The 18,453-nt window shown below is 41.5% G+C and overlaps 1 protein-coding gene and 1 long non-coding RNA gene across 2 annotated transcripts; one reads left to right on the forward strand and one right to left on the reverse strand.

Moving 5' to 3' along the window:
- Positions 1-183: 183 nt before the first annotated feature.
- Positions 184-684, reverse strand: LOC126690820 (protein PELOTA 1-like). The gene has a single exon (XM_050385947.1). It carries the CDS (start codon positions 682-684, stop codon positions 184-186), a length of 501 nt encoding a protein of 166 aa, XP_050241904.1.
- Positions 685-5,888: 5,204 nt separating this feature from the next.
- On the forward strand, positions 5,889-8,359 carry LOC126691892 (uncharacterized). Its single transcript, XR_007644861.1, has 3 exons — positions 5,889-6,445; positions 7,317-7,334; positions 7,971-8,359. It is a non-coding gene; the product is annotated as an uncharacterized LOC126691892 (long non-coding RNA).
- The last annotated feature ends 10,094 nt before the right edge of the window (positions 8,360-18,453 follow it).

Below are 18,453 nucleotides of genomic sequence, written 5' to 3' on the forward strand. Positions count from 1 at the left end.
TGAAACTCAAAAGAAAAATTTTAAAAGTCCATTACAAACTGAAAAGCTTAACATTACTTAACCATCTCAGATCAAGATCTGGCAATGGAAACCTCAACATTGCCGCAATGCCTGTCAACTTTGCGAGCTCCTCACCAGACACATGCATTGACGAAAACACAAACACCTTACCTCCAGCTTTCTTCACTGACTTAACCAACCCAACATACTTATGCCTCGTCTCAATCTCAACGCTCCTGAAAGATCATCGGTGATCAAAAGGGTCTCAATTGCCAGCATCTCATGTGCAGTTTCCACACTCTTGGAACCGTAACATGCACGATCAGAGTTACTCGTTACCATGTCTAAGAACTCCTTAAACGCCCTAATCTCTAGCACAACATTCGTTTCTCTGATCAAATTTATGACTGCATTGTCGTTCAAAACCTCGCTCAAATTATGTGTATTACTTGGACTTGTAGTGGCAACAACAATGCGTGACTTCTTGTCTTCAATAGACTTCAGCTTCAACCTCTGTGCTTCTGGGAGTAAATAACCTCGAAACTCATCTTTTACACAACCAGGACTTCCTATTACGACACACCGTATAGTACTAAAATCCACATGCTTCACAAAAGTATGAAAAACATTCTCAAAAAGCTTGTCAGAACTCAGAATTAGAAGAAGAAGAAGAAGTAGAACCATTAATCTCAGCACAAAGCGTGGTGACCCTTTTCCCAACCAAGAACACGTGAGCCAAACCTTGTTGCATGAGAACCACTGCCAGGTCAGCACTCGAAGCCATGTTACAACCTTCATGTAACGTGTCGATTGCAATCGAGTCCTAAACCTTCTTGGTGAGAACAAACTCCTCGTTCTTCTCGAGAGTTAACGTACGAAACGACCCAGTTGGGACGTGTTCGTTGGCTATGATGTTCTTGCCTTGGACTCGCATGGTGGATGAAACCTTGTCGTAATTGACGGCTGTGATTGTGATTTCGAGGCTGAGTTTGACACGAGCGGTGGTGATCTTGCCTGAGTCGTGGATTTTGTGGGAAGAGGTGGTGGTGATAAAGTCACCGGGCAGGACGAGATTGTATAGTAACCATAGGTCGTTTGGTTCTTCAGGGATGATCTTGACTGTTCTTGGTTTGTCAAGAACGATGTTTTTCTAATTCCCACGAGCTTAATTGTTTTTTTTTTTTTTTTCTTGGAATGATGTTGTGAAATCTCTGATTATTTATAATTGGACTTTCCTTGTATGGATCGGACTGTGTTTTTTCCTAGTCTGGTTTGGATGTAGGTCTTAGGTTCGGTTAATTTGTTTGTTTTAAGGAATTGAAATTGCACTTATGAATTCAATTACAATTCCGATTCTGAATCTGATGCGAATTTGAGCTAGAATCATGTTATATTGTCCGGATGGCATGGCATAGAAGGAAAAGGAGAGCTGGAGGGATTGATTCTTAAATTCCTCATTTGATTATTCTTTAGATTTTTATTTTTATTTTTATTTTTTTTGTAATACCTCTTTTAACTTTGCTCAAAATTCAATTTAGACCTATAATTTTTTTTTATTCATTTTAATCCCATAAGTTTTACTCGTGTTCAATTTAGTCCACTCTTTTAAGTAGTGAGTTGCCGTTAAGTGTTTAAGTTTTGTTATTTTTGAAAATCTTGAATTAAAAAAAAAACTAAAATAATAATAAAAGACAGGATTTTTTTTTTTAAAAAGTGATTTTTATTTTTCTTCTCTAAATTGAAGGAAGAAAAAAAATAAGGGAAAAATATCCACAGAAAAAAAAAAAAAAAAAAAATGTCTAAGACTCTTGTGGCCTTGACCACATTTTTAAAGATTTTCTCGTCTATAACATCCGAATATTTGTTGAACATCTTTTTTAAAATCTCTAATTTTTTTTTATAGGAATCTAAATTTTTGTTGAGTCTATTTAATTTCTTGGATTTCTTTTTGAGATTAAAATATATGGAAGAAGCTTCAATTTTAGGCGAAAGAAAACTCAAACCTAAATTCAAAAAAAGATTCAAACTCTATTAACAAAAAAATTCTATTTGAATACAAAATTTCTACGCATAATCCAATCTCTAAAATTCACAGAGAGAGAGAGAGAGAGAGTCAACCAAAAATTTATATACACAAACTCAACCAATTTTTTTATTAGATTATAAAATGTTATGCACAAATTAAAACCAAAATTTTATTCATGAAAAAAAAAATTGTGAAATTTATTGTGTATCCAGACTTACTATTCTCTAAGGTTCTAAGGAATGTTTTGTGTTATATTTTGATCCTTAAAATGATGTAGAACGGTGTAGTTTTGTTATTTTTGAAAATCTTGAATTAAAAAAAAAAAACTAAAAAAAATAATACAAGTCAAGATTTTTATTTTAAAAAAAGTTTTTTTTTTTCTTTTCTAAATTGAAGGAAAAAAAATAAGGTAAAAAATATCCCAAAAAAAAAATAATTCTAAGACTCTTGTGGCCTTGACCACATTTTTAAAGATCTTCTTCTCTATAATATCCGAATATTTGTTGAACATCTTTTTTAAAATATCTGTTTTTTTTTTTTTTTTTTTTTTTTTGGATAGGAATCTAAATTTTTGTTGAGTCTATTTAATTTCTTGGATTTATTTTTGAGATTAAAATATATGGAAGGAGCTTCAATTTTAGGCGAAAGAAAACTCGAACCGAAAGAAAACTCGAACCTAAATTCAAAAAGAGATTCAAACTCTATTAACAAAAAATTCTATTTGAATACAAAATTTCTATGCATAATCCAATCTCTAAAATTCACAGAGATAGAGAGAGAGAGAGAGAGAGATTCAACTCAAAAACCAAGTATATAGATGTGAGAGTACCTTTTTCTCTAGCACTCAGGCCTAAGGATCCTGGGCTAAATAGTTGTAGTTTGGTGGACTGGACTTTGATTCACCGCAGCTAAAGGGTTGTTTAAGAATCAATTGGCGCATAGGGCATATTTCCTACAATACACATAAATTAACAAACAAGGATATTTGTATTGAACAACAATCAAAACAGCAAAGTAATGCAAAAGCAAACAGTAAATGCACAAAGTAATTGTTAGGGATCCTCAAATCAATAGAGAATGCTTTATTGAATTTTCTTTATTGTGATTACAGTGTGCTCACTAAGACGTGATACAAGGTTCAAGTAAGCTCAAAAATTACAGTCTTAGATGGCTATTCAAGCCTCTAAGACTTGCAAAGTTTGATTCTTTTTTAATCCGAGTATGTGCTGCAGTGGCTTTTTCTAGGATACCGAGAAGTAATTTACTAATTTCTCTGAGTTTTATTCTCGACAGAACTTTCTCAATGATTCTGTTGTAAATTTTTCTTCTTCTCTTCTTCGCAATCCTTCCCCCTTTTTTATAGTGTTATTCTAGAGTTCCGGGGAACTATTGATTCCCCTGTTTTACTCCCTAGGTACCAGAGCCTATATTGTGCCCATCGCCCAGAAGGTTCAGTTTTCCCTGTTCTTCATTCTTTCCTTCCTTTTAGTGTTGTTTCTTCAAAAGTCCATGACTGACTACCTATTTCGGAGTGCGTTGAGGTCACATTCTTCACGATTTAGCTTTTGGTCGTCTTTCTTCTTTATCTTTTTCTCAAATGGGCGAAATCCCACTCTGCCAGTTTGAAAGTCCTTTGCTGCTACTCCTTTTTTATACCCCTTCATTCTGGTTCCTCGAGGTACTGCTCACTTGCGCTATGAGAAGTCACTCCAGGTTTTCTTCTTTTCTTGCTAGATCATTTAATACCTAATAGGGACATGCCTATCCTCTGTTTCTTGTGTTTTTCTGGCTTTTTCCTTTAAGCTGTCTTAATCCTTTTTTTTTACTGTGTTACACTTCTCAGGGATCCCGAGCTCTTTTGGCAGCCTCTGAGGATCCCGACTCATCTTTTTTTTTTTTTTTTTTTAATGTTTTTGGGCTTCAAGCCTTTTGGGCTTACCATTTCTTCTCTTTTTTCATGGCCCCTTGTGCTTATTTCTTCTGGCTTGAGTGCTGTGATTTTTTTTGGACCTCAACAATAGATTCAACCAAAAATTTATACACACAAACTCAACCAATTTTTTTATTAGATTATAAAATTTTATGCACAAACTAAAACCAAAATTTTATTCATAAAAAAAAATTGTGAAATTTATTGTGTATCTAGACTTACTACTCTCTAAGGTTCTAAGGAATGTTTTGTGTTATATTTTGATCCTTAAAACGATGTAGTTAAGTGCCCTTGAAACGATGTAGTTTTGTTCTTTTTGAAAATCTTGAATTAAAAAAAAAAACTAAAAAAAAAAAAAAGTCAGGATTTAAAAAAAAAAAAAAAGGTTTTTTTTTTCCTAAATTAAAGGAAGAAAAAAAAAAGGGAAAAATATCCCAAAAAAAAAAAAAAAAATTCTAAGACTCTTGCGGCCTTGACCACATTTTTAAAGATCTTCTCCTCTATAATATCCGAATATTTGTTGAACGTCTTTTTTAAAAAATATATATATTTTTTTATAGGAGTCTAAATTTTTGTTGAGTCTATTTAATTTCTTGGATTTCTTTTTGAGATTAAAATATATGGAAGGAGCTTCAATTTTAGGCGAAAGAAAACTCAAACCTAAATTCAAAAAAAGATTCAAACTCTATTAACAAAAAATTCTACGCACAATCCAATCTCTAAAATTCCCATAGAGAGAGAGAGAGAGAGAGATTCAACTCAAAAACCAAGTATACAGATTCAACCAAAAATTTATATACACAAATTCAAACAATTTTTTTATTAGATTATAAAATTTTATGAACAAATTAAAACCAAAATTTTATTCATGAAAAAAAAATTGTGAAATTTATTGTGTATCTAGACTTACTATTCTCTAAGGTTCTAAGGAATGTTTTGTGTTATATTTTGATCCTTTGGTTCTTTCTATATTGCAAACCATTTGTTAGCATATATTTGGGGTCTTTTACCTTATATCTTTTATATATATATATATATATATATATATATATTTATTTATTTATTTATATTTTTTATAAATATGATATAATTTTAAACATGTGATATCTGCTTCATTATAATTGCTCTTTATCATCGGAACAAGGCACTAACTGGTTTTTTGGTATATGCGGAATTTAATTCTTAAACATCTCTTATTCAAAGACAAGAGACTTTACTAAAATTTTTTTTCAACTTATGGCATCCGCTCCTGATATAGTTACTCTTTATTATCAGACCAAGACACCAATTTTCTGATATTGGCGGGATCAAACCCCAAGTCTTTTATTTGACGACAATAAATTATACTAATTGAGTTAACTAAAACTCACATACTTTGTAGTTTCTTAATTCTCATATTTTAATCATTTTTTATTTCTATGGACAACAAAATGTCACAATATTCTTTTTTTTTTTGAAACTAAATGTCACAATATTCTTAGTTGTAGTGAGTTTTTTTTTTGCTAATCTAGTTGTAATGAGTTTTAATCTAATATATTATGATTTTATTTTGACCTATGAGGTAATGACACCACATCTATTAGAATAATATTCTAACAATTTGTTCTGCCAAACATTTATTGTCATTTACATAAAAATAAAAACTTCTTTGGAGTGGTCCTCTCCTGGTGGTTGCAATAAGCCCACGTGACCCAAGCGCATTCGTCAGTCCAATCCTTCGGCACGAGTTGTGGTGGTCCCTATTAGGTAGAAATCCTTAGGTGTCACCATTTCATTGGCTTAAACCTGATCTCCCCACGTGCTTGGGCTTTTGCGTCACGTGGCCTCCAGAGACTACTAATCAAAGCAGCATTATAGCTCAGCTATTTAAATTTTAGTGTCCAAATTATATATAGCACCGGTACAAGTAATAAGTTGCCGTGTACTGTGACACTGTACGTCTCTCTCTCTCTCTCTCTTAAAATGTGTCATGTCATTTTTCACTTTTCATATCTATATATATGTACTTACCCAGAATCGAATTCAAAGCGTGCAACAATGACCATGAGTCACACTCTCTCCTATATGCAGAGGAAAAGAAAAAAGATTTTTGTTTATGGGATTAGTGAGCTTTATGTGCATGATTGGAAGGAAGGAAAGCAAGGTGATTTCATTTCTTTGCATTTGCACCTGCACCTCTCTCTGTATAGTCTAATTTACAATAGTGTTTTCTCGAGTCTTAATGGTTCGTTTGGATCGAGTGAGCAAAGTAAATTTTGCTTAAAATTAGTATATTTTTAGCAAACTCTACTCACTTTCTTCCATTTTTCTTATTTCTCGCTTAATCCAAACGGGTCTTAAGAGGGTAGAGCACTACCCTAGATGGACTTCAGAGGTAGGTGCAGTTGTAAGTGCAGACAAATGGGTCATCTTTCCACTTTTAACGGTGTTTTTCCTATGTCTCAAGCTCTGTGATCAGTGATCATTACCCTAGATCAGCTTAGAGATAGGTTTGTATTCTAATCAAGGTAAGAAATAAAGCTTGAAAGTTTCAACTGATCTCAACTCTGTGTTTCCTGTGATTTTTCTTTTGGCTTTTTTTTGGGGTGGGGTAGTTTTTTTATTGGTTGCTTATGCTTATGTTGATAACCTAAAGAAAATTTTTCTTTCTATGATATTTTTTTTGTTATTATCGAAATTCTAATTGTTTTTGTTTTGTTGTCATTGGCGAAAAGAAAAGAATATTTTTTTTGTCGAATTGATGCCAAGAATATAGCTAGGAGTAATACTATATAAACAATATATACATATATATATATATATATATATATTGATAATATTTTTCGCTATTGTTGAATTGACAAACTTTTTATTAGTTCTTGTATAGGTTGGCTGTTAATATTCTTACTATTAACAATATGACGTTGAATTACAATTTTTGTGTGTTAATAGACTCTGTTGTATAGATAAAATAAGAGTGTCCTCACGATCTAGCTACTAATGAGCTCTCCTTAGACAATCTTTCTGTAGAGACGCACGAAATTATTCCCAACAATGCTATATATGAAATGTCTTGATCTTTTAACCAAAAAAAAAAAAAAAAAAGGGTTTTGATCTTAATATGAAGTGTTTTTCTCATTTACAGCAAACTTTATTTTACTTTCTTCCACTTTCCTTCCTTCCCCCTTAATCCAAACGGGTCATAAGAGCCCTTAATCCAAACGGGTCCTAAGAGTGTAGAGCGCTACTCTAGATGGACTTAAGAGATAGGTGCAGTTGTAAGTGCAGACAAATGGGTCATCTTTCCACTTTTAACGATGTTTTTCCTATGTCTCAAGCTCTGTGATCAGTGATCATTACCCTAGATCAGCTTAGAGAAAGGTTTGTTTTCTAATCAAGGTAAGAAATAAAGCTTGAAAGTTTCAACTGATTTCAACTCTGTGTTTCGTGTGATTTTTCTTTTGGCTTTTTTTTGGGGGTGGGGTAGTTTTTTTTTTTATTGATTGTTTATGCTTATGTTGATAACCTAAAGAAAATTCTTCTTTCTATGATATCTTTTTGTTATTATCGAAATTCTAATTGTTCTTGTTTTGTTGTCATTGGCGAAAAGAAAAGAATATTATTTTTGTCGAATTGATGCCAAGAATATAGCTAGGAGTAATACTATATAAGCTAAATATATATATATATATATATATTGATAATATTTTTCGCTATTGTTGAGTTAACAAATTTTTTACTAATTCTTGTATAGGTTGGCCGTTAATATTCTTACTATTAACAATACGACGTTAAATGACAATTTTTTTTGTGTTAATAGACTCTTTGTATAGCTAAAATAAGAGTGTCCTTACTATCTACTAATGCGCTCTCCTTAGGCAATCTTTTTGTAGAGACGCACTAACTTATTCCCAACAATGCTATATATGAAATATCTTGATCTTAATATGAAGTGTTTTACTGGTTTTCTAGTGTGGATGGATATTTATGAAATATCTAGATCTTAATATGAAGTGTTTTATTGGTTTTTTTTAGTGCGGATGAAAGACATCTCAACTTTTAGCTGAAATCCAAGTCGACACCGACTTTTCTTTAATGGAACTATCAGCTTTCTTCTCCAAAAAGACAATATGAAGCGTCACGATCAGGCACATAAAAAATTGGATGTGTTTTCCTAGCAAGCTCACCAAAAAATGCCACGGATTGGGCCTATATATTATTAAACTATTAATTTCATGCCATCAAATTATAAAGAGATACATTATTTCTGCACCTCTTCACTCATAATAAAAATCCTAAACGATAATTTGTATTCCCTATTATTAAAATCATTAAAATTATATGGGTTTTATTTTGATTCTTAAGAGGATTTCAAAGTGACTCTTTCTTAATCAAGAATTCAAAAAAGAAAAAAATTATGTCTTTCGGCCTCTTTGAAAATAAAAAATTCTGATTTTTTTTTTCCTTTCTTCAACTTTATGAGAGAGATTTAAAAAAAAAAAAAATATATATATATATATATATATAGAGGTCAACTTACGACATTTGATGATACTGAAAACAATACCACCAATGAGTCGCACGCTCCTCACTCGATCGCAAACGGCACCTGCACAACGAAAAGGAATAACCTAGCGGAGTGTACCAGTGTGGTACCGGCCAAATACCCTCCGAAGGTCAAGTTAGAACTATTCTCACTGCTCTAGAGTGCTAGAGAGGGTAAAATTATGCGTACCTTGGATCACGAGGGTGTTAAGGTTTTTATAGTAGCAAGGGTCATGCCCTTTTCCCTTAGAGTAGAAGTCTTTTCCTTATAGGAGTCCTCTTTGGGCGTATTTTTCGGGATCCTTTCCTTATAGGGGTTTCTTGAATATTCTATAGCGTGGGAAACAAGTAGCGTGGGGAGCAAGTCATATTACTTTGTCCGTCAGCCTCAACTCATTTCCTTCGGCTTTTAGACCGTCAGCTTATTAAGACCGTCACGCTAAGAGACCGTCTGCTATGGCTCCGTTGGCTCTATGTATGGAAGATCGCACAGAACCGTCGGTCCGAGGCCAGACTCCTTTTATCCTTATCAGTTGCCCCCTACTCTACATGTTCGACGCTTACAACCGTCAGCATGTTGAGTTATTTTTGAAACAGAAAAAGAACTATGAATGCCTCCCCGAGCTGCGAGCTATTTAATGCAAGGTTACGTGGCGAGCGGTTGTTGGCCTCGTTTCTGGGCACGGACGTCGCCTCGCATTCCGTGCGTTTTTTCCCTTATATAAATATCACGCTTTGCTTCATTTTGTCATTTTAACTTCGCAGATCTTTTTATCAGAGAAACCGTCACTCTCGCTTACGTTTTGCTCCGTCAGCTCTTACCAGTACCGTCACACTTTGTTCCATTTGTTCAAGATCTATTTCACCTGTAAGTTCTTCTTCCTCTCTTTTTGCTTCTTTTTTATTTTTACTTTTTGCCCAAGAATCTTTTATTGAGAACGTCAGTCTAGGAACTTAGGGTGTATCCGTCACTTGTAGGTAGTCAGATGTCAAGTGACGCGTCGAGTGATCAGTCGTCAGTCCGCGACGGAGCGGGCTACGACGAAGTCTTTGGCTCAGGTCAAGAGTCCGACGGCTTTTTGGAGTCGTCAGGAAAAGAAGCGTCCACCCAATCCTTTAGTGTTGATGTAGAGGACCGTGTTGAGGGAGTTAGGGGAAAGGTGTCAAGTGAGGTTGAGGTCGAGGGTATCGACGAGGAGGTTGTTGATGACGGGAACTGGGAGGAAGGTGACGAAGAGATCTATAGTGACGGAGATAGGGATGACGGTAGCGAGGTTAGTAGTGATGGTAATGAGGATGAGGATGACGAAGAGTCCAGTGAGGGAACTTCAGGGAGTTCCGGAGGTAATCGTCCCTTCATCCTTCCAGAGGAGTGGGCCGTCAATAAATTTCTCCCCAAGATGAGCAACAGAGTTTTTTCTGAGTTGCGTATTCGCTTCCAGATCCCAGATCACATTCCCCTCCGTCTCCCTAAAAAGAATGAGAGGTGTCATACAGAGAGGACGGCTGATGTGGGGATGTATGATGCCATGTTCGCGGCTGGCCTTAGACTTCCACTGACGGCTTTACACCGTCAGCTGGCGGATTTCTTAGGATTATCCGTCAGCCAGATCTCTCCGAATGCCTGGAGGATCTTTATTGGAGCTGAGGTCCTTTGGGGTCGCTTGAGTGGGGGGAACCGTCAACTTTCGATAGACGAGTTCTTTTACTGCTACCGTCCTCAGCATAAAGTATCCGCCAAGGGGACATATCACTTTGCACCTCGTGAAAAGAACCTAAGATTAGTGTTTGATATGCCGGATTCGAATAGGAACTGGAAAAATAGATTTTTCTTCGTTAAAGGGACGGACTGGGTGTGTCGCCCAGATGAATGGGATAAGTTGCCCGGGGGTTATTTTGATAACACCTGGGCTTATATTAAGGAGTCAGGTTGCCCCCGTCTCTTTCTTTTTTCCGTCGCTTTTCATCTTTCAGGGAACTTTAACCGTCTCTTTAACACCGTTTATTTTCTTTGGTTTCAGCCGTCGCTCGTCCGGAGGTGTCTGACGAACAAAGAGATTTCATCCGTCGGATACTTACCATCCCACTTGAGCAACGTAGGTGTAGGGATTTGATAACCTTGGACACTCTACATTTGTATTGCGGTGGTCCGGAGCCGACGGTTGAAGCTCGGAAGTTGGAAGAATTTTCAAGAAAGCGTAAGTAAATGTAGTATTTTAATCCGTTGGTATTTTATTTTGTCTGTTATCACTTATCCGTCACCTCACTTCGTGCAGAGATGGAGGCTGCGAAACAGAGAGTGAGGGCCGCTGCTGCCCGTAAGAAGGAAGAGGATAAGGCCAAGGGGAAAGAGGGAACGTCAACCCCTCATTCTTCTTTGAAGGGTCCGACCAAGAGAAAAGCTGACGGAAAGGATGATCCTCCTTCCAAGAAGCCAACCGTCAGCCTTATGGACGTTCCTTCCAAGAAGTCGCCCTCCAAGTCTGGCCATGGTGCTGGGAAAGGGGTGATGACCTCTTCTGGCCCCGTCATTGAGGGCCCCCGTTCCTTGCTGACTCACAAGGATTACGCTGTCGAGGGGGTGGAATCCCTCATTAAACAGACGGATCTGGATCCTTGTGCCCAGCTTGGTACGGAGGACCTTGGAGCGTCGGCTTTCTTCGATATTGCACGGGTACGTTTCCTACTTTGATTAATCTGATATTTTCCTTGCTTAATAGCTGACGGTCGTGTTTCCATCAGGCCTTGGTCCGTGTCAAAGCTCTTCAGGACCGATGCGTGGCCAAAGAAGGCGTCGTCTCTCGGGTGAGGAGGCATAATTCCACCCTGATGGACCAGCAGGCGCAATATAAGGAGGCCGTCCGTCTCCTAAACACAGAGCTGAAGGAGGTGAAGGAGAAATTAGGAGAAACTGAGGGCCTTCAAAAGAAACTTGAGGAGGAGGTTGAGTCTCTGCGCGCGCAAGTACTGACGGCTGGGACTGACGCAGTGGAAAAGTTCAAGACCACCCAGTCCTTCATTGATTCCTGTGCTGACTATTACGGCACAGGTTTTGATGATTGTCTGAAGCAAGTAGCGTCAGCTTATCCGGAGCTGGATCTTTCTAGAATCACCATGGATGCCTCCGTGCCCATGACTCCTGCTGCTGACAGAGATGACGAACCCCTCAGTTTTGATTTTTTGCTTAGCGATGCTGGGGTCGTTTTGGCCCAGCCTGCTGCTCCTACTCCTGCTGAGTCTTTAGATCACATTGCTAAGGATAAAGCTGACGGGGTCTCCAAGGACGTTCCTGCCGCTTAATCCTTGTTGTTAATTGTAATTTTTGAACAATGTATTTAAGTGCCCTTATGTTTTGTTGGGCTTTTTACTTGTAATTCTATTTACTCCCCGTTGTCCGTTACTTTAAACATATACATTGATTATGACTAATTTTAATGAGACCGTTATCTCTTTTTTATTTAGCCTTTTTCGATTAGCTCGTCATCTTTACAAGCTTGTGGGTTGGAAAGACTTATTTGTAAGTAGTTATTATTTTTTCTTTTTGGTAAGATCGTCAACATTTTGACCGTCTGTCATATAATATTTCCATCTATTGGACCGTCAGCCCTTTGGCTGTTGGCCTTTTCGGGCCGTCAGTTTCTTGGCCTTGGCCTTGACGTCATTTGACATCTTTTTGGTCCGTCAGTTTTGAGGACTTTCTACGATGGTTATTCCATCTCGTTAAACCGTCAGCCTTTTGGCTTTTAGCCTTTTTTTTTTTTTGGGCCGTCGGTTTCTTGGCCTTGGCCTTGATGTCATTTGACATCTTTTTGGTCCGTCAGTTTTGAGGACTGTTCCTACGATGGTTATTCCATCTTGTTAAACCGTCAGCCTTTTGGCTTTTATCCTTTTTTGGGCCGTCGATTTCTTGGCCTTGGCCTTGATGTCATTTGACATCTTTTTGGTCCGTCAGTTTTGAGGACTTAGTCGTTTTTGGGCTGCAAACTTAGTGGGCTGTCGGAAGGAAAATACACTTCAGCAATTTCTGAATAAAACTCCTCTTATTGCCATGCATTTAAATAAAAGTAATTAAAAACAAATCCTGCCCCTTGGGCTAAAAAAGTTGTTGCGAAAAAACTAAAATAAACGATAAATCTGAGGAGTTAAAAAAAAGAGTTGGTCTTCATGCTGCTGCTCCTATTGGTAGTACTTCCGTAGGTGCTCGGTGTTCCAAGGATGTGGTAGTTTCTGTCCCTCCAATGTTTCAAGGTGGTAAGTACCTTTTCTCTGCCACGACAAGACCCGGTAAGGACCTTCCCAATTGGGGCCTAGTTTCCCTTGGGTAGGGTCCCTAGCGGCGCCCATGACTTTTCTAAGAACAAGGTCTCCGACTTGGAAGTCTCTGTGTCGGACCCGAGAGTTGTAGGATTTGGCCATGCGATCCTGGTACCTAGCGAGCCTCTGTTCTGCTGCTGCCCTGATCTCGTCCACTAGGTCAAGCTGTAGTCGCATAGCCTCATCGTTTCTGCTCTCATCGTGGTTGTGTACCCTGTAGCTTGCGAGTCCAACTTCGGCCGGGATGACTGCTTCGCTTCCGTACGTCAGGCGAAACGGTGTCTCTCCTGTGGGTGTTCTTGCCGTCGTCCTGTATGCCCATAGTACACTTGGCAATTCTTCGGGCCATATACCCTTTGCCCCCTCGAGCCGAGTCTTGATGATCTTGAGCAAGGATCGGTTTGTGACTTCGACCTGTCCATTAGCTTGAGGGTGGGCGGGGGAGGAGTAGTGGTTCTTTATTCCCAACTGTGAGCAAAAGTCCCGGAAATGGTCGTTGTCGAATTGTCTCCCGTTATCCGAGACAAAGACTCTAGGAATGCCAAACCTGCATACGATGCATCTCCAAACGAAGCTGCGAACGTTCTTCTCCGTAATCGTGGCTAAAGCTTCAGCTTCCACCCATTTCGTGAAATAGTCGATGCCTACTACCAGGAATTTCAGCTGCCGCATAGCTGTAGGGAAAGGTCCCATAATGTCTAATCCCCATTGTGCGAACGGCCATGGGGCTGTTATTGGGGTCAGCTCTTCGGTCGGCTGTCTAATCATATTGCTGAACCGTTGGCATTTGTCGCAGGCCCTGACATAGGCTTCGGCGTCCTTCTGCATGGTGGGCCAATAATACCCTGCTCGTACAAGCTTGTGTACCAATGATCTGGACCCTGAGTGGTTTCCGCAGATTCCTTCATGTACTTCTCTCATGATGTAGTCTGCTTCTTCCGCACCCAAGCATCTCAGATACGGTCGGGAGAAACCTCTCTTGTATAGGACGTCTTTTATCAGGACGAACCTTGCCGCCTGGACTTTAAGCTTCCTTGCGGCTTCCTTTTCGTCCGGTAAGACCCCGCTTTTTAGGTATGAAACCAACGGCGCTGCCCAGCCGCTGTCGGAGCATATTTCCTGCATATTGCTGAGATCTATTAGCGGGGAAAGCTGTACAAAGGAGAGTACATTACCAGGGACGACCATTCGTTCTGCTGAGGCGGCCTTCGCGAGACGGTCTGCTCGCTCGTTTTCCTCTCTGGGAATCTGGATGATTTTGGCTTCTAGGTCGCCCACTCTTGTCCTTACTTCATCAAGGTATTTCTTCATCTTTTCGCTCTTGCACTCGTAGTCTCCATTTATCTGGTTGGTGATAACCTGTGAATCGCAGTAGACGACTACCCTTGCGGCTCCTGCTGCTTTGGCAAGGTCGAGTCCTGCTATCAGAGCCTCATATTCTGATTCATTGTTGGTGGCGGGAAAGTTTAGACGGACCATACATTCAATGGTGTCTCCTTCAGGTGATAGCAACACAATGCCGGCCCCTGCGGCTTGCCTGTTGGATGATCCGTCCGTATGTATGCTCCATTGAGGGGACTCCGCTGCCCCCTGGTCCTCGTCATGGGTGAACTCAGCTATAAAGTCGGCGACAGCCTGTCCCTTGATGGCGGTCCGCGGACGATACTGAATGTCAAATTCGCTTAGCTCGATCGCCCATAACGCCAGTCGGCCCGCGGCCTCGGGGCTGCTCATTGCTCGCCGTAAAGGTTTGTCAGTCAGGACATTTACCGTATGAGCTTGGAAGTACGGTTTGAGCTTTCGGGCTGCCGTAACTAATGCGAAGGCAAGTTTTTCCATCGGCGGGTACCTTTCCTCGGCGCCACGAAGCGCTCGGCTTGCGTAGTATACGGGTTTCTGCGTCCTTTCCTCTTCTCTCATCAAGGCTGCGCTAACAGCTGCGGGGGAGACGGCCAGATAGAGAAAAAGCTCTTCTCCCGGCTGTGACGGGCTCAACAACGGAGGAGAGGAGAGGTAAATCTTCAATTCTTCGAATGCTTGCTGGCATTCGTCGGTCCATTCAAAGGATTTTTTCAATGTCCGGAAGAAGGGCAAACACTTGTCCGTTGCTCTCGACACGAACCTGTTAAGTGCCGCTATTTTTCCATTCAGGCTCTGTACCTCCTTTACACTTCTCGGCGGTGTCATTTCCATAATGGCTCGGATTTTATCCGGGTTCGCCTCGATTCCCCTTTGAGACACCATGAATCCCAAGAATTTTCCTGCCGTTACTCCAAAGGCGCATTTCCCTGGGTTGAGCTTCATATTGTAGGAGCGGAGTGTATCAAATGTTTCCTTGAGATCTCCTAGATGATCTCCCTCCCTCTGGCTCTTAACTAGCATGTCGTCCACGTAGACCTGGACATTCCTCCCAATCTGTTGCGCGAACATTTTGTTCATGAGCCTTTGGTACGTTGCGCCTGCATTCTTTAGGCCGAAGGGCATGACCTTGTAACAGAATAGGCCTTGGCTGGTTACGAACGACGTTTTCTCCTGGTCGGCTTCATGCATTCGGATTTGGTTGTATCCCGAGAAAGCGTCCATGAAGCTCAGCATCTGGTGTCGGGCCGTGGAGTCTACTAGGACATCGACCCTTGGTAGGGGGTAGCTATCCTTGGGGCAGGCTTTGTTAAGGTCGGTGAAGTCCACACACATCCGCCATTTCCCGCTTGCTTTCTTCACCATTACTACATTTGCTAACCAGTCGGGATAGTACACTTCCCTGATGAAGCTTGCTTCCCGTAGCTTTCTGACTTCCTCTGCTATGGCTCGGTCTCGCTCCGGGGCAAACACCCTCTTCTTTTGTCTGACGGGTGAAAAGGCGGGCGACACATTCAGCTTGTGCACCATGATTGAAGGATCTATTCCTGGCATATCTTCATGGCCCCATGCGAATACGTCTTGATTTTGCCTAAGGAATGTTATGAGCTCTTGACGGGTCGTGGGGTTAGCGAGTGTTCCAATTTTGGTCGTTCGGCTAGGATCGGAACTGTCAAGGGGTATTTCTTCTAGCTTCTCAACCGGCTCCGTTACCGTCCGGTGCTCCTCTATACTTAAAGTCTGAACCTGATCCTCCATTTCCACCATGGCTATGTAACATTCGCGCGCGGCCATCTGACTCCCGCGCAACTCCCCTACTCCGTAGTCAGTTGGGAACTTAATCATCAGGTGGTAGGTGGAGGTCACTGCCTTCCATGAGTTGAGCGTGGGTCGCCCGAGGATGGCGTTGTAGGCTGATGAGCAATCAACAACCAAAAATGTCACGTCTCTGGCTATCTGTTGGGGGTAATCACCCACAATGACGGATAAGGTGACCGCGCCCAGTGGGAATACTCGGCTCCCGCCGAAGCCGACTAGCGGGGCATTTGTTGGGATCAGTCGCCCCCTGTCGATCCTCATCTGCTGGAACGCGGTGTAGTATAAGATATCTGCTGAACTGCCATTGTCGACGAGCACACGGTGCATATTGTAATCTCCTACACGCAAGCTGACGACGAGTGCGTCGTCATGTGGATGGTGAAGGCGTCGTGCGTCTTCTTCTGAGAATCCGATTACGGGACCTTCTCTTCTTGCTATCTTCGGCACGGCTCCCGTCAGTTGGACATTCTGTATCATCCGGAGATAGGTCTTACGGGCCTTCTTGGATGACCCGGCAGCGGTCATCCCTCCTACGATCATCCTTATATCCCCAATTGGGGGCCTTGGTCGCTCATTGTCCCGTCGGGGGTGCTGGTCTTGTGCGGGGGGATCCGCCCTCTCCTTGCTAATGAATCTCTGCAGCTTTCCTTGTCTAATAAGGGCTTCAATCTGCTGCTTGAGGTCATAGCAATCTGCTGTGTCGTGGCCGTGATCGCGGTGGAATCGGCAGTACTTATCTCGGGAACGTTTGCTGGGGTCACTCTTCAGTTTTCCTGGGAACGTCAGCGATTCCTCGTCCTTGATCTGCATAAGGACTTGATCTATCGGGGCTGTCAGCGGAGTGAAGCTTGTGAACCTTCCTCCCAGGGGCTTAGGGCGTCTTTCGTCCCTTCGGTCCGTGGTTCTTGCCTTCTTTCGGCTTTGGTCCTGCCGACCGTCTTCCTGCCGTTCTCTTTTTCTAGGCCTCTCTTCCCGAGCTAAAAGTGCATCTTCAGCGTTCATATACTTTGTGGCACGATAAAGCACTTCCGACATGGTTTTTGGGTCGTTCTTGTATATGGAAAACAAAAACTTGCCCTTCTTCAAACCATTTGTAAATGCTGCGACAAGTATCTTGTCGTCAGCTTCGTCGATCGAGAGCGCCTCTTTATTAAAGCGGGAGATGTAGGCTCTTAGAGTTTCGTCTTCTCGCTGCTTCATACTCATCAAGCAAGCCGTAGACTTCTTGTACCGATGGCCTCCGATAAAGTGTGCGGTAAACTGAGCGCTGAGTTCTTTGAAGGTGCTGATGGAGTTTGGGGCCAGTCGACTGAACCAAATTCTTGCTGCGCCCTTTAGCGTTGTAGGGAAGGCCCTACACATGATGGCGTCCGCTACTCCTTGAAGGTGCATTAGGGTTTTGAAGGTCTCCAGGTGGTCCAGTGGGTCCTTGACCCCGTCATAACTGTCTATCTGCGGCATGCGGAACTTACTTGGCAACGGGTAGGAGTTGACGGTAGTGGTGAACGGCGAGTCCGTTCGGTTGACAAGGTCGTCAAGGTCGCTCGATACCCGTCCCTTGAGAGCGTTCATCATAACCTCCATTTGCTCCTTCATGGCTTGCATCTCCGCGAGAACGAGGGGCGGAGTGGTTTCCGCGAGGGAGGGGATGCTCGTGTTCTGTCGTTCAGGTTTGCTCGGGGCGTTGCTGGCCTGGGGTCCTTCCTGGTTTCCCCTGTCAGCGCTGGTTCCTTCCTGCTCTGCTCCTTGGTTGTTGGGAGCTGCATTCTTCTGTCTCAGTTGCTCTTCTAGGTCGTGATTTTGCTTTGTGAGGCGCTCCACGGCGGCGGCGAGCGTCCGCACCTGTCTTTCAAGTGCGGTTGCAGGAGTTTCTTCTTCTTGAATGTCGTTGTTGGTCGCCATTGAGCGAGTGAGTACCATGTAACTCTCTTGTCTTGAAAGCGAAAACGTGTTAAAGAGATTCCCACAGACGGCGCCAACTGATGATACTGAAAACAATACCACCAATGAGTCGCACGCTCCTCACTCGATCGCAAACGGCACCTGCACAACGAAAAGGAATAACCTAGCGGAGTGTACCAGTGTGGTACCGGCCAAATACCCTCCGAAGGTCAAGTTAGAACTATTCTCACTGCTCTAGAGTGCTAGAGAGGGTAAAATTATGCGTACCTTGGATCACGAGGGTGTTAAGGTTTTTATAGTAGCAAGGGTCATGCCCTTTTCCCTTAGAGTAGAAGTCTTTTCCTTATAGGAGTCCTCTTTGGGCGTATTTTTCGGGATCCTTTCCTTATAGGGGTTTCTTGAATATTCTATAGCGTGGGAAACAAGTAGCGTGGGGAGCAAGTCATATTACTTTGTCCGTCAGCCTCAACTCATTTCCTTCGGCTTTTAGACCGTCAGCTTATTAAGACCGTCACGCTAAGAGACCGTCTGCTATGGCTCCGTTGGCTCTATGTATGGAAGATCGCACAGAACCGTCGGT

The sequence above is a fragment of the Quercus robur genome, chromosome 7 (assembly GCF_932294415.1).
Source record: "Quercus robur chromosome 7, dhQueRobu3.1, whole genome shotgun sequence".
NCBI classification, from domain to species: domain Eukaryota; kingdom Viridiplantae; phylum Streptophyta; class Magnoliopsida; order Fagales; family Fagaceae; genus Quercus; species Quercus robur.